Source organism: Bubalus bubalis, chromosome 14, assembly GCF_019923935.1.
Source record: "Bubalus bubalis isolate 160015118507 breed Murrah chromosome 14, NDDB_SH_1, whole genome shotgun sequence".
NCBI lineage: Eukaryota > Metazoa > Chordata > Mammalia > Artiodactyla > Bovidae > Bubalus > Bubalus bubalis.
The window spans coordinates 72,695,455-72,708,095 of NC_059170.1; the positions used below are offsets into that span (position 1 = coordinate 72,695,455).

General features: G+C 39.2%; 1 protein-coding gene across 1 annotated transcript in view; it reads left to right on the forward strand.

Annotated features, from left to right (window-relative positions):
* The window catches only part of LOC102410310 (ankyrin repeat domain-containing protein 26), a 65,655-nt gene that overhangs the window by 23,061 nt on the left and 29,953 nt on the right, over window positions 1–12,641 (forward strand). Inside the window, exons 8-14 of the mRNA XM_044928268.2 lie at window positions 389–476; window positions 3,070–3,098; window positions 3,193–3,265; window positions 7,998–8,255; window positions 8,491–8,748; window positions 8,984–9,241; window positions 10,285–10,367. Of these exons, the coding sequence (XP_044784203.1) occupies window positions 389–476; window positions 3,070–3,098; window positions 3,193–3,265; window positions 7,998–8,255; window positions 8,491–8,748; window positions 8,984–9,241; window positions 10,285–10,367 (1,047 nt within the window). The remainder of the gene's footprint in view (window positions 1–388; window positions 477–3,069; window positions 3,099–3,192; window positions 3,266–7,997; window positions 8,256–8,490; window positions 8,749–8,983; window positions 9,242–10,284; window positions 10,368–12,641) is intronic.

A 12,641-nucleotide genomic window follows, 5' to 3' on the forward strand; every position in this document is an offset into this window, starting at 1 on the left:
CTGGAAAATCCCATGGATGGAGGAGCTAGGCAGGCTACAGTCCGTGGTGTTGCAAGGAGTCGGACACGAGTGAGCAACTAAACTTAAGTAGCAGGGCAGAGTACCTTTATGGCAGCCGTACTTGAGGTAACATAAAGTAATGATGCCCTATTTGAAGGTGGCAGCTATGGAAGGAGATAGGAAGGGCCTGATGTCTTCGTTGCTGGCAGCCACTACCTGGTGATCCAGCAGTGTATGAAGTCAGCATCCAGGTTCTGTCATTTGGCAGCTGTGAGATCTTGGCAAAACCTGTCTTAACTGGGTTAAATGTAGGCAGTTTTTAAAAGTAGGGTATTTTCTTAAAAAGACATTAGGAAATCTTCATGGAACTCAATATTCATTTTAACAGAGTATCTCTGAGACCATTCCACAGAACTCTGTGTGTCATTTACCTGAAGATCAAAGAGGAAAAAATACATTAAATGGACAAGTAGAAGGTGAGAACTGTATTTTATAGAAAGGTTATTTGACAGAACATTGATTTAAAATGGGAATATTCTAACAGGCAAAAACAAACAAACAAACAAACAAAACATCTGTCAGATCCGTAGTGAGGAAAAAGACAAGAGGAGGAGGGAAATTGTGTATCTTATCAGGTGTCAGCCACAGATTAAATTGAGAATCCAGTTTAAGGAGCTAAATTATTAGTTCCTGGACTTCTTGGAGGTCCAAATGTTAAGACTGTCCAGTGCAGGGGTGGAGGTTTGATCCCTGGTCAGGGAACTAAGATTCCACGTGATGCTGGACAAGAGAAAAAATTATTAGTTCTGTCTCAAGATATTCTACAACCAAAAGAAGGCCGAGAAATAAGAGGAAAGAGGAAATGAACGATGAGTGAGGCAGAGAGTACAGGGAGGAAATGAAGAAAGGAAGCACAGGTCTGTGGGGGAAGGGGGCAATAAGTAATGAAAGTCTCTAGATAAAGGGAGAGTATTTGACATGGACGATGAATTTGAAGTGAGCTTCCAGCACCAAAACTTGTCAGAGAAGAACAGCAAAGTTCTCCCCTCTTCTTGTTTGCTCGTTGTTAGGAAGATGTTCAGAACTGTGGTCCCTGGGTGTGCAGAGCACTCTGTCATCCTCTGGGGGAGCGTGGGCACAGGTGCTCAGCTGTAAATGTGTGCAAATTGGTGTCATATGAAGTGTTGCTGCTTTCCAGCATGGTGTCACATGGGACAAAACAAGAGAGCTGGAAAGAAGGAGAGAGTGGGGGCACAACAGGGCGCTCAAGGAACCTACAGCCTGATAGAGAGTCCACTGGAAAGTTTCCAACTTGTAATGCAGTTTCAGTTTGGGAGGGGGGGAAGTGTTAGAGTGAGGAAGTTGAGGCTAAGATTTCAGGAGAATAAATTAAGTTGAAGTAATGTAGAAGCAGACTCCGTATAGACCAAATAGTTTCTCAAATTTTCATTAGTCGCCTGGGGACCTTGTGGGAAGTGCACATGCTGAGCACGAGGTCTGAGATTCTGCGTTTCTAACAAGCTCTCCGAGTAGCAAGGGTGTAGCCTTGCATTTAGAGAAATCTGGAAGAAGAGCATTGGCTAGTGCAGGACATAACAGGATCAAGGGAAAGCATTATGTTGTTTTTCTTTCTGAGCATGTTTATAGCCAGAGGGAAGCAAAGAGTCGAAGTAGCAATTATAGGTGTAAGATACCATTGCTGAGCAAAGAAGGAAAAGAAATGCTGGGGATGATCCATAGAAAGAATGTAAAGGGGGAAGAATTCAGACCACGGATCCAGAGATTACCTTTTATAGAGGGAAGACTCTAGTGAAAGGACAAAGGGAGGAAAGTAAGGCTTTAGGGAGGTGAGTCTGGAGTCGATGAGGACACTTGAGAGAACTCCATCTGGATGGCTTCAGTGTATTTACCCTGAAAAGAGATAAGATCATTGTTGTTCCCGATAATACGGGAGGCAGGAGGGGGTGCTAGAAGTAGGGACAATCCCAGCTACTCCAAGTAACTATAGACATCAAAGACATATGTTGTACTGGTATTTGTTATTCAAATTAGATTAATTTGAATATGGAGGGATTGACTTTATTTTTAAGATAACTGAGTTTCTGACAGTGGTTTCACAGAAATCCTTTGAAGCATTAGCATGATGTACCCAACCAAACTAAGTTTTGAAACAAAACAGATCGATAGGGTTCATTCCCTAAATGCTAGAATTGTTATTTTCAATAAATACTACACTGATTTTAAAACATGCAAGATTTTTAACATCTAATAATTCTGTGGCAATTAAATTTATTATTTCCTTTTTGATCATTGTATTTCAATGTTGAGAATTTATTGTACATTATTTTGTAAGTGTGTCTTACATGCCTTCTTGCGTGAATGGATCGAGAAATTTTAAGATGACTAAACTAGAGGAGCCAAGACGTGCAGGCATACCAGTAGCCCACATGGGTATGGGAAAAAAATGAATATTTTTATGAACCATTTTTCTACAAGTGTATATTCGAGCTAATCAGTTCATTACTCTTTCTCTGATGAGAAATGAATTATACATTCAGCTGAACTGTCATCCCAACTGTGCACTTCTTAAATGACTGGACAGGTTGAAGAACATGTTAAATACTTGCAGTATAATGGTGGAAATGTTACTGCTATATTGCATTCAAGATATATTGGTGCATTTTACCATCAGCTTGCACGTTTATCTTCTTGGGGTCATGATTTGCTCCTCTGATTAAGATTAATTTTCTCCTCATCAGTCAGCACATTCACATTGGTCTATGTACTCTTTAATATTTTCTGAAGTCATTGAAAACATGATGTTACTTTTGGAATCTTACTGCATGTTTTGGTAAACCTGTATTCCTGTTTTTTCTTCACTATCTATAATGGATTCCTATGTCTGTCTTGCCTGTGTCCTAACATCCCCCTAAAAACAAGACACTGAAACAGAATGTATTCAATGTCAAGGCTGAGCACGAGGATTCTGCTCGGTACTAACTCTGCCTGGATGTACAGCTGGCTTTCATGTTTACATGTAATTAACTCTGTGTCCCTTTTGCCTTTTAGCTTCTCCTGAGAAATGTCCTAATGTGAAGGTACAAACACGTATACTTTTATCTTGAATTATGAACTGTGGATTGTATCATATGTACATTATTTATTAATCAACTTGTTTCCAAACCAATTCAGCCTGCAGTCAGAGTGAAAGATTCTGTTCCTAATAAAACAGTCGGAATGAAGAAACCACAAACATCTAATTCAGGTAAATTTTGCAATACACACTTAACTCTGGCTGCTGCATTGCTGGCAGATGCTTTACCATCGAGCCATCAGGGAAGTCCCTTCTGGAAGGAGGGACACTGAAATATTTGAAATGCTAGCTCTTCGTACTCCTGACTTCTTTTTGCAAATTTAGTTGAAGAATTGGACATACATAAGGCAAATGTTATTGTTGGTATCCATGTTTTGAAAAAAAAGATATTTACAAGCATATGAACAAGAAATGTTTAAAATGTAAGCTTGAACTCAAGATGTTTCTGTATATGTTTCAATACCCTTAAGTTCTCAGTTTGGAATCTCTGTATTCTCAGGAATTCTCAGAGATTAATTATTAGACCCTAAGATTTTTCAGCAGATTTGGAAAACTCGGCAATGGCCATAGGACTGGAAAAGGTCAGTTTTCATTCCAATCCCAAAGAAAGGCAATGCCAAAGAATGTTCAAACTACCGCACAATTGCACTCATCTCATACGCTAGTAAAGTAATGCTCAAAATTCTCCGAGCCAGGCTTCAGCATTATGTGAACCGTGAACTTCCAGATGTTCAAGCTGGTTTTAGAAAAGGCAGAGGAACCAGAGATCAAATTGCCAATATCCGCTGGATCATCGAAAAAGCAAGAGAGTTCCAGAAAAACATCTATTTCTGCTTTATTGACTATGCCAAAGCCTTTGACTGTGTGGATCACAATAAACTGTGGAAAATTCTGAAAGAGATGGGAATACCAGACCACCTGACCTACCTCTTGAAAAACCTGTATGCAGGTCAGGAAGCAACAGTTAGAACTGGACATGGAACAACAGACTTGTTCCTAATAGGAAAAGGAGTATGCCAAGGCTGTATATTGTCACCCTGCTTATTTAACTTATAGGCAGAGTACATCATGAGAAACGCTGGGCTGGAAGAAGCACAAGCTGGAATCAAGATTGCTGGGAGAAATATCAATAACCTCGGATATGCAGATGACACCACCCTTATGGCAGAAAGTGAAGAGGAACTAAAAAGCCTCTTGATGAAAGTGAAAGAGGAGACTGAAAAAGTTGGCTTAAAGCTCAACATTCAGCAAACTAAGATCATGGCATCCGGTCCCATCACTTCATGGCAAATAGATGGGGAAACAGTAGAAACATTGTCAGACTTTATTTTTGGGGGCTCCAAAATCACTGCAGATGGTGTTTTCAGCCATGAAATTAAAAGACACTTACTCCTTGGAAGGAAAGTTATGACCGACCTACATAGCGTATTGAAAAGCAGAGATTACTTTGCCAAAAAAGGTCCGTCTAGTCAAGGCTATGGTTTTTCCTACGCATGTGAGAGTTGGACTGTGAAGAAGACTGAGCGCCGAAGAATTGATGCTTTTGAACTGTGGTGTTGGAGAAGACTCTTGAGAGTCCCTTGGACTGCAAGGAGATCCAACCAGTCCATTCTGAAGGAGATCAGCCCTGGGATTTCTTTGGAAGGAATGATGCTAAAGCTGAAACTCCAGTACTTTGGCCACCTCATGTGAAGAGTTGACTCATTGGAAAAGACTTGGATGCTGGGAGGGATTGGGGGCAGGAGGAGAAGGGGATGACAGAGGATGAGATGGCTGGATGGCATCACTGACTCGATGGACATGAGTCTGAGTGAACTCTGGGAGTTGGTGATGGACAGGGAGGCCTGGCGTGCTGCAATTCATGCGGTCACAAAGAGTCGGACAGGACTGAGCCACTGAACAGAACTGAAGATTTTTCCAGTGTCCAAAAATGCTTAATTGATCTCTGACCTTTACCTAGAGTAAAGCTTCACTTGCTAATATCAGTTGTAGTTCTGCTTATAATTATTTCATTTTAGTGTCGATACACAGGTGAATGTAGGCCGATCAGATGTTTTGATTAGCAGACTGTGTGTGTGTGTGTGTGTGTGTGGTATCTTTGATTATTAGAAGTAGGGGAAGTAATCATACCTTAGATTCGATAGACATAATGTTTTAAAACAGTGATTCTATTAAAAGCTTCTGCACATCAAAGGAAACTATTAGCAAGGTGAAAAGGCAGCCTTCAGAATGGGAGAAGATAATAGCAAATGAAGCAACTGACAAACAACTAATCTCGAGAATATACAAGCAACTCCTACAGCTCAACTCCAGAAAAATAAATGACCCAATCAGAAAATGGGCCAAAGAACTAAATAGACATTTCTCCAAAGAAGACATACAGATGGCTAACAAACACATGAAAAGATGCTCAACATCACTCATTATCAGGGAAATGCAAATCAAAACCACTATGAGGTACCATTTCACACCAGTCAGAACGGCTGCGATCCAAAAGTCTACAAGTAATAAATGCTGGAGAGGGTATGGAGAAAAGGGAACCCTCTTACACTGTTGGTGGGAATGCAAACTAGTACAGCCACTATGGAGAACAGTGTGGAGATTCCTTAAAAAACTGGAAATAGACCTGCCTTATGATCCAGCAATCCCACTGCTGGGCATACACACTGAGGAAACCAGAAGGGAAAGAGACACGTGTACCCCAATGTTCATCGCAGCACTGTTTATAATAGCCAGGACATGGAAGCAACCTAGATGTCCATCAGCAGATGAATGGATAAGAAAGCAGTGGTACATATACACAATGGAGTATTACTCAGCCATTAAAAAGAATACATTTGAATCAGTTCTAATGAGGTGGATGAAACTGGAGCCTATTATACAGAGTGAAGTAAGCCAGAAAGAGAAACACCAATACAGTATACTAACGCATATATATGGAATTTAGAAAGATGGTAACAATAACCCTGTGTACGAGACAGCAAAAGAGACACTGATGTATAGAACAGTCTTATGGACTCTGTGGGAGAGGGAGAGGGTGGGAAGATTTGGGAGAATGGCATTGAAACATGTGAAATATCATGTATGAAACGAGTTGCCAGTCTAGGTTCGATGCACGATACTGGATGCTTGGGGCTGGTGCACTGGGAGGACCCAGAGGGATGGAATGGGGAGGGAGGAGGGAGGAGGGTTCAGGATGGGGAACACATATATACCTGTGGTGGATTCATTTTGATATTTGGCAAAACTAATACAATTATGTAAAGTTTAAAAATAAAATAAAATTTTAAAAAAAAGCAATTTCAAAAATAACACTTAAAAAAAAAAAAACAGTGATTCTGAAAGTTTTTGGCTTTAGGATCCTTTTATACTTCTAAAGATTATTGAAAATTCCAAGGAACTTTGTTTAAGTCTATTGTTGTTCACTATATTGGAAAATAAAACTGAAAAACTTAAAATACAAGCACACACAATCATAGTTGCTAATTCCATTAGTCTTAGTGTTATGATATCACATATTGTGTCTCTGAAGAACTCCACTGTGCCCTCAGAGTAGAATGAGAATGGAAGTAATGTTTACTGTTGTTGTGAAAATAGTTCTGACCTCTTGGACCCCCTGACTCGATGGGTCTCTGGACTTCAGCAATTCTGAGGGGACACTTGAGAACCACTGTTTTAAAACATTGAAGTGGTTGGATGTAAAATGATAAAGGGGCCCTTGTGTTGACCCAGGGTTTTAAGTTTCACTTTTACATTTCTTGCTTGTTTCTTTGACTTCTCTTAAGAAATTTAGATCTGACCGTTTTAGTTTTTTGTGGTGTATTCATTCCTGTCTTCCCTCTGTGCTCTTTGGATCCAGTGTGGTCCTAGACTTACCTGTTTTCACATGGAAACAATTAGTCACACACCAGGCTATCATTTCTTATAGAAGTTTATGATATTTTTGTTTAGTCGCTAAGTTGTGTTCAACCACTGCGACCTCATGGACTATAGCCCGCCAGGATCCTCTGTCCAAGAGATTTTCCAGGCAAGAGGCAAGAATACTGGAGTGGGTTGCCATTTCCTTCTCCAGGTTATGACGTTTATCCAAGGCTTTAAAAATGAGTTCTGAAGATATTTCTACATTGAGGAAAGACTGTCTCATTGAAATTAAAGTAGTTGTTGATGGTGGTGGTATTCAGTCGCTAAGTCGTGCCCAACTCTTTGTGACCCCATGGACTGCAGCCAGGCCTCTCTGTCCCTCACCATCTCCCGGAGTTCACCCAAGTTCATGTCCATTGAATCAGCGATGCTGTCCAACCATCTCATCCTCTGCCGCCCCCTTCTCTTCTTGCCCTCCCCTTCTCATCCTGCCCTCAGTCTTTCCCAGCATCAGGTGCTTTTCCGGTGAGCCAGCTGTTCACATCAGGTGTGCCAAGTATTGAAGCTTCAGCTTCAGCATCAGTCCTTCCAATGAATATTCAGGGTTGATCTCCCTTAGGATTGACTGGTTTGATCTCTTTGCTGTCCAGGGGACTCTCAAGAGTCTCTCCAGCACAATTTGAAAGCATCAATTCTTTGGTGCTCAGTCTTCTTTGTGGTCCAACTGTCACATGCGACTACTGAAAAAACCAGAGCTTTGCCTGTACGGACCTTTGTCAGCAAAGTGATGTCTTTGCTTTTTAATGTGTTGTCTAGGTTTCTACCATTAATGAAAGTAGTACCACTCATTAAAAGTGTTTTTAAAACCATGGTCTCTAGAACACACAATATTATCATGCAAAATTAAATGTAAAATAGAGATGAATTTTGTTAATAAAATATTTGTATGTTGAAGGAAAATAATAATAAAGTTCTTATGAAATACAGGTAGACAGAGTTGTATTCTTACTCAGATCCTGATAAATGGAGACTTTGTTTTCAGATTTTTCAGATTGGGATTCGACTAGTTTGAGCTTCAATAGTGAGATTTGTCAAAGAGCCAGGCATTTGAAAGGTGATGATCAGCGTCCGTTGGCGTCCCAATCAATGACCAAAAACCAATCGGCACCCACAGAACTCGGACAGAAGACCGTAGCAGATAAAGAAAAGATGAAAAATGCAGCAGTGTTTCTTGTAGGGAATTCCATGCCCCATCACCCGTGCCAGTCCCCGCTGCCAGGAAACAGAGGAAGCAAAGAAGGTAATAAAGATCGAATCAAAGTAATACTAGAACATAAAAAGTAGAAGAAATGAGACATGTTAGTTAATGTCTCTTCGTGAATGACAGTGACATGTAAGATAGAGTCACCTCTGAAGGAGTAGTGAGTTTGAGGGGAAGGGGGACGTGGAACTGATTCTCTGAAGAAAGACTTTGTACGAGGTAGTCAGAGTTGTATTCTTACTCAGATCCTGATAAATGGAAACTTTGTTTTCAGATTTTTCAGATTGGGATTCGACTAGTTTGAGCCTCAATAGTGAGACTTGTCAAAGAGCCAGGCATTTGAAAGGTGATGATCAGCGTCCGTTGGCGTTCCAATCAGTGACCAAAAATCAATCGGCACCCACAGAACTCGGACAGAAGACCGTAGCAGATAAAGAAAAGATGAAAAATGCAGCAGTGTTTCTTGTAGGGAATTCCATGCCCCATCACCCGTGCCAGTCCCCGCTGCCAGGAAACAGAGGAAGCAAAGAAGGTAATAAAGATTGAATCAAAGTAATACTAGAACATAAAAAGTAGAAGAAATGAGACATGTTAGTTAATGTCTCTTCGTGAATGACAGTGACATGTAAGATAGAGTCACCTCTGAAGGAGTAGTGAGTTTGAGGGGAAGGGGGACATGGAACTGATTCTCTGAAGAAAGACTTTGTACGAGGTAGTCAGAGTTGTATTCTTACTCAGATCCTGATAAATGGAAACTTTGTTTTCAGATTTTTCAGATTGGGATTCGACTAGTTTGAGCCTCAATAGTGAGACTTGTCAAAGAGCCAGGCATTTGAAAGGTGATGATCAGCGTCCGTTGGCGTTCCAATCAGTGACCAAAAATCAATCGGCACCCACAGAACTCGGACAGAAGACTGTAACAGATAAAGAAAAGATGAAAAATGCAGCAGTGTTTCTGGTAGGGAATTCCATGCCCCATCACCCGTGCCAGTCCCCGCTGCCAGGAAACAGAGGAAGCAAAGAAGGTAATGCAGAAGCCCAGGGCACTCAGCCATGCACCACCTGGGCACAGCCTTACCGCCCTTCTGACAGTTCTGGATTAGATTTTGTGGCAAAATCTACCTTGTGCTGACTCCTTTTATGCAACCTGCAGCCAAACAATATCTCTTAGCAAAGTGCTTGCATTCTCCCTCTGACCATAGTAATATAATAAATAACAGAGTTTGGAGGAAGCAAGTTTGTTTAGGCTAGTATTTAGCATACATCTGAGGGTGGGTAGCAGGATTATATTTAGAACTCTGGGACTCTTTGTGAGACCTAGGTAGACAAGTAATTATTGAAAAAAATAAAGAATATTTATACTAAGGTGATTTTTTACAGCTTGTCCTCTGCAGTCTAAAAGCCAAGAGGATAGACATGTGAAGAAATAATTTACAGCTCAGATCTATATCTATCACTAGAGAAGTCTAGAAAGGTACACTAGAAAAATCTACAAAGTACCAAGGTAGCTACAAGGAAAGGGATACCTCTTTATCAGGGGAAAGATAGCTGTAATCAAGGGCAACTTCACAAAGCAGGTTGAGTCTTAAGAGATGAAAAGTAATTTGTCAGAAGAGTACAGGGAAGCATTTCAGATGAAGGAATTGATAAAAGCATAAAAAGTAAGAGGAATTTTGTAAACTAAGAATAATAATGCAGTTGAAGCTTGGCGTGTTGTTAAAAAGGTACTGTGATGAAGTAGAGAAGAGAATATACTGTAACTTTATATGTCTGTCCTGTATTTTGAAATTTTGTTTAGTGTCTGATTGTTTTTTTCACTGATGCTTGGATGAATTCATGAATGAACCTTTGAGGTGTTTGTGTGTCTGTATCCTGGTGACATCTGGTGTTTCCCAAATGGTTTGTTGAAGTTTTTGATCATTGGAAGTATTTCTTAAAGAAGTAAATATTCATCTGAAGACAAATATCGACTTAAGCTGTCATTTGATACAATGTTTTAAATCTGTGTTTTAAATAAAGATTATGTCTTTTATCTAAATATTCTAAGTAATTTTAACTAAACATGCAGATTTGTCAGGAGAACTAGACTTGGAAGTGATATTGGAGGGAGAACAAGAAAAACCTGATGGAGATGAAAATAACCATACACAGGTAAGTAAAACTATAAATTTAAATTTCTGGTTTAATACCATTTTCTATGCTTCAGCAACACAATACAGTGTGTAACAGAGTCCATAACAAATAAAATTGCCTTTCAAAATTACCTTTTTAATTCCAAGCATCTTTTCTGACCACAATGCAGTAAGATTAGATCTCAATTACAGGAGAAAAACTATTAAAAATTCCAACATATGGAGGCTGAACAACACACTGCTGAATAACCAACAAATCACAGAAGAAATCAAAAAAGAAATCAAAATTTGCATAGAAACGAATGAAAATGAAAACACAACAACCCAAAACCTGTGGGACACGGTAAAAGCAGTCCTAAGGGGAAAGTTCATAGCAATACAGGCACACCTCAAGAAACAAGAAAAAAGTCAAATAAATAACCTAACTCTACACCTAAAGCAACTAGAAAAGGAAGAAATGGAGAACCCCAGTGTTAGTAGAAGGAAAGAAATCTTAAAATTTAGAGCAGAAATAAATGCAAAAGAAACAAAAGAGACCATAGCAAAAATCAACAAAACCAAAAGCTGGTTCTTTGAAAGGATAAATAAAATTGACATATCATTAGCCAGACTCATCAAGAAACAAAGGGAGAAAAATCAAATCAATAAAATTAGAAACGAAAATGGAGAGATCACAACAGACAACACAGAAATACAAAGGATCATAAGAGACTACTATCAACAATTATATGCCAATAAAATGGACAACGTGGAAGAAATGGACAAATTCTTAGAAAAGTACAACTTTCCAAAACTGGACCAGGAAGAAATTGAAAATCTTAACAGACCCATCACAAGCACAGAAATTGAAACTGTAATCAAAAATCTTCCAGCAAACAAAAGCCCAGGTCCAGACAGCTTCACAGCTGAATTCTACCAAAAATTTAGAGAAGAGCTAACACCTATCCTGCTCAAGCTCTTCCATAAAATTGCAGAGGAAGGTAAACTTCCAAACTCATTCTATGAGGCCACCATCACCCTAATACCAAAACCTGACAAAGATCCCACAAAAAAAGAAAACTACAGGCCAATATCACTGATGAACATAGATGCAAAAATCCTTAACAAAATTCTAGCAATCAGAATCCAACAACACATTAAAAAGATCATACACCATGACCAAGTGGGCTTTATCCCAGGGATGCAAGGATTCTTCAATATCCGCAAATCAATCAATGTAATACACCACATTAACAAATTGAAAAATAAAAACCATATGATTATCTCAATAGATGCAGAGAAAGCCTTTGACAAAATTCAACATCCATTTATGATCAAAACTCTCCAGAAAGCAGGAATAGAAGGAACATACCTCAACATAATCAAAGCTATATATGACAAACCCACAGCAAACATTATCCTCAATGGTGAAAAATTGAAAGCATTTCCTCTAAAGTCAGGAACAAGACAAGGGTGTCCACTTTCACCATTACTATTCAACATAGTTTTGGAAGTTTTGGCCACAGCAATCAGAGCAGAAAAAGAAATAAAAGGAATCCAAATTGGAAAAGAAGAAGTAAAACTCTCACTATTTGCAGATGACATGATCCTCTACATAGAAAACCTTAAAGACTCCACCAGAAAATTACTAGAACTAATCAATGACTATAGTAAAGTTGCAGGATATAAAATCAACACCCAGAAATCCCTTGCATTCCTATACACTAATAATGAGAAAACAGAAAGAGAAATTAAGGAAACAATTGCATTCACCCTTGCAACGGAAAGAATAAAATACTTAGGAATATATCTACCTAAAGAAACTAAAGACCTATATATAGAAAACTCTACAACACTGGTGAAAGAAATCAAAGAGGACACTAACAGATGGAGAAATATAGCATGTTCATGGATTGGAAGAATCAATATAGTGAAAATGAGTATACTACCCAAAGCAATTTATAGATTCAATGCAATCCCTATCAAGCTACCAACAGCATTCTTCACAGAGCTAGAACAAATAATTTCACAATTTGTATGGAAATACAAAAAACCTCGAATAGCCAAAGCGATCTTGAGAAAGAAGAATGGAACTGGAGGAATCAACCTACCTGACTTCAGGCTCTACTACAAAGCCACAGTTATCAAGACAGTATGGTACTGGCACAAAGACAGGAATATAGATCAATGGAACAAAATAGAAAGCCCAGAGATCAATCCACGCACATATGGACACCTTATCTTTGACAAAGGAGGCAAGAATATACAATGGATTAAAGACAATCTCTTTAACAAGTGGTGCTGGGAACTCTGG